The sequence below is a fragment of the Lissotriton vulgaris genome, chromosome 10 (genome assembly GCF_964263255.1).
Source record: "Lissotriton vulgaris chromosome 10, aLisVul1.2, whole genome shotgun sequence".
Taxonomy (NCBI): Eukaryota; Metazoa; Chordata; class Amphibia; order Caudata; family Salamandridae; genus Lissotriton; species Lissotriton vulgaris.
The window spans coordinates 757675977-757679397 of record NC_141698.1 but is presented as its reverse complement, the minus strand read 5'-3'; the positions used below and the strand labels follow the sequence as shown (position 1 = coordinate 757679397).

General features: G+C 29.3%; 1 protein-coding gene across 1 annotated transcript; it reads right to left on the bottom strand.

Moving 5' to 3' along the window:
• Nucleotides 1-269: 269 nt before the first annotated feature.
• Nucleotides 270-1673, bottom strand: LOC147688758 (uncharacterized). The gene has a single exon (XM_086939968.1). It carries the CDS (start codon nt 1671-1673, stop codon nt 270-272), a length of 1404 nt encoding a protein of 467 aa, XP_086796094.1.
• Between the last annotated feature and the right edge of the window lie 1748 nt (nt 1674-3421).

Genomic DNA, 3421 nt, shown 5'->3' with positions numbered 1-3421 from the left:
CACTAACTGAATTATTTTGGCAAAGAAGGATAGTACTGGAATTGCAAAATGCTTGGTAAGTTATTTTTATTTTACTTTTTGTGGGTGGGTAATGTAATTATTATTATTGTTCTGTTTTATAGGTCTTAATTGTAAGTGATGTGTGCATATATATGTAATTAATTATTATATATATTGCATACATTAAAGAGTGTTGAAAATAAAGATTTAAATGTTATTTTGATTGTTTAGGTTTTATTTTTAGGGACTGGTTTGGTGTTCAGATTTATTTAGAGTAGTGTTTTGGCAATTATGTTTAAGTATTCAATGCCTTTTGTACTAGGATATAACTTTACTTGTTCTTCTAGGTATTTGTGCATTTGCTTGTTTTGTTTAGATGTTTTAGGGACTAGTTCAGTTATGGATTGCTCCATTCGGAACTCCTGGTAGCTTTGTTCTTTTTGTAGGCATTTAATAAAATGTTCTAAACTTGGTTTAGTTCTGCCAGTTGATTGTATAAAGGCATTGTGCCAACCTTCTACTGCGTTGTTAGTTTTTGATTTACCATTTAAGGTGCTTCTGTAAACGTTCCACCAGTGTATTAGGAATTTAGGGTTTCTTCTGTGGCCAGATCTATGGAGTCTGCCTACCCAGGTGTCTTCAAAGTAGTCCAGAAATGGACTCAATTTTGCTTCATTTTGTTTATAAAAGGTTCTGTCTATTAGAATGTTGAAGTGTTCTGCTACGTCTGTTTCCGGAACATAAGCCAGTGCTATGAGTTTTTTTATTTGATATGCAAAAGATGAGTTTGTTGCATATTCTACGCTTAAGGTTGTCTTTTGAAGATGTCTCCATAGACACTGGTTTAAATGGTAGTAGCAGCCTTGAATGCAGGTATGGGGGTGTATTTTTAGGATGGTTGAAAGCATTGCTTGCTCAAAATCTAGGATGATTTTTTCTGGAGAATAGTCATTAGTTTTTTGTTTGATTATATTTATTAATTCCATATATGTGGAATTAGTTTTATTTGGTAGTAGTGCATACAGTAGTGGTATGTTGCAGTTTTGATATAGGCCATGTATAGTGTATAATTGGAAAAAAGATTTGGGACAGATGTTAAAAGTCCCATCCATCATCCAATATTGGCTTTGCTGAAGTTTTAATAGGTTCATATTTGTTCCAAAAATTATAAGTCTTTTATCATTGTTTTCATTGTCGTAAATGATAAATGGTTGTTTGTTTAATGTTATAATTTGATTGGAATTTAAACTTATATCACTATATGTTCTTGGAGGTGGTGTGTTAGTAGTAGTAGCTCTTTTTGTTCGTGCTATAGTTCTTTTTAGTGCAAGAATATTTGGCATCTGTGTTGTTGCTGTTTTAGGAATTTTAGGAATTTCTTCTTTTAATATGACGTTGGTTTGTTTTTGGGAACCTGTGCTTGCCTCTTTTATATTTTCTAATGCTGTTCTAACTTCTATTTCTGTTACGTTTGGTGGGTGGTTGTGTTCCCTAGTATAAAGTACAGTTGCTTCTCTAGTTGTTGCCCTTCCATAACACTTGTTGGAATAATATTTGCAACATTTCCAATTTACTTTCATTCCAAATTGTTTCTCTTGGGTATAAGTGTAACCCATGTAGCAGAGTAACAGCTTTCCTTTCTGGCTGGTTACAAATTCTGCTCCTTCAGTCATTTTGTTGTTTGTAAATCTACAAGAGATATATTTAATAGTTATTTAAAAGGTAATGTTTGTTTTTAAACTTAAGAAAGTGAACAATTTTATTGTATATACTTACTTTTTTTCGAAATCTGTGAAATATTTTGATATGCTTTATTCTTTAGTTGTGGACTGTGTTTTCTGATGTTGTTTGATCTGTTAGGAAAAAATAAATGTAATTGTTATTACTTGATTTAGTATATTGTTTGAGTTTGAGTGCCAATGTTTGCTATAAAATTGGCTACTAATAAGTGTAGCATTTTAATAAAAATTATGAAGATACTTACTTTCTTAGTTTTAGGTAGGATTTTGGAGTAGAGTTGTCTGTTCTTTCTTAGTAGAGTATTCTGCAGTGGTATCTGAAAATAAACAGTACATATGTGTTAGAAATGTCACCATGTGTGTAGGTTTTTACCATTTTACCAGTTACTTTAGTGCTTGAATATACTTACTTAGTTAGTTGTATCTTTGGTATTCGGATTTTGGATTTCTGTACTTTGTCAGTAGAGTTTTCTGTAGTGTTAGCAGAAAATAAAAAGTAGTTAATTGTTATTAATTAGAACCAGTGCTATTTTTTGTGATTTTTACCAGTGAATTTAGTGTTTGGATATACTTACTTTGTTAGTTTTATTTTAGATTTTGGAGTTTTGTTGTCTGTTCTTTTTTAGTCTAGTCTTCTGTAGTGGGATCTGGAAAAATAAATTAGATATGTGTTAGAAATGTCAACGTGGGTTTTTATTTATAACATTTTACCAGTTAGTTTAGTGTTTGAATATACTTACTTAGTTTGTTGTATCTTTGGTTTTCGGATTTTTCTTCGCTGTTTTTTGTCTGTAGACTTTTCTGTAGTGGTAGTAGAAAATAAAAAGTATGTATGTATAATTAATTAGAGCATGTGCTAATTTTTTGGGATTTTTCCAGTTAATTTAGTGTAAAACTATACTTACTTTGTTAGTTGTATCTTTGTTTTAGAGTTGTGTAGTCTTGTATTTGTTAGTAGAGTTTTCTGTAGCATTAGGAGAGAAATTAAAAATTATAGGATGTACTCATTATAACTTGTATTTTATTTCAAAGATTTAAACATTTACTTAATATTGAGATTATATTTACATTTTTAGTAGTTTCTATGTTTTCAGAAATCAGTTGTCTATTATTTATTAGTAGAGTATTCTGTAGTTGTTTGAGAAAAGGAAAAGTGGATATTTAGTAAGAAATTAAAATTTTAGCAGTTATTTAAATTTAGTTTATTAGAGTTACTTACTTGAAATCTATTATTGTATCCTGTTAATATTGATGTTCTTGTCGGTGTAGTGCAATTCCTCCAGAGATGTATCTCCTTTCGTTTGTTTTAGCAAGTGGTTTGTGGTTAGTGGGTAATTGTTTATATAGAGGATTGTAATTGGCAATTAGTTTGCTATTGGTTATATTACTAATTCTGTGTGTTGATTGGTTAGTTTGTATTTTTGAATTTCTGTTGTGAGTTTCATATTGTTAAATAAGGCAAATGCTAATTTTTTATATTTATCAAAAAGGCAAATAATTTTATATACATTTTTAGGTTATATAATAGATAGTAATTATTTGTTTTAGAGTGTTAAAAATATATATAAATATATATATTTAAATGAGAAGTGGGTATTTTATTGCCAATAACATTATATTTCGCTTAAAATATGTATATATATATATATATATATATATATCTGGAAACACTCGAACCACTT

What these genes read in the sequence shown, in the direction of transcription:
- LOC147688758 (XM_086939968.1), bottom strand. Translation starts at nt 1,673, where the DNA reads ATGACTGAAGGAGCAGAATTTGTAACCAGCCAGAAAGGAAAGCTGTTA.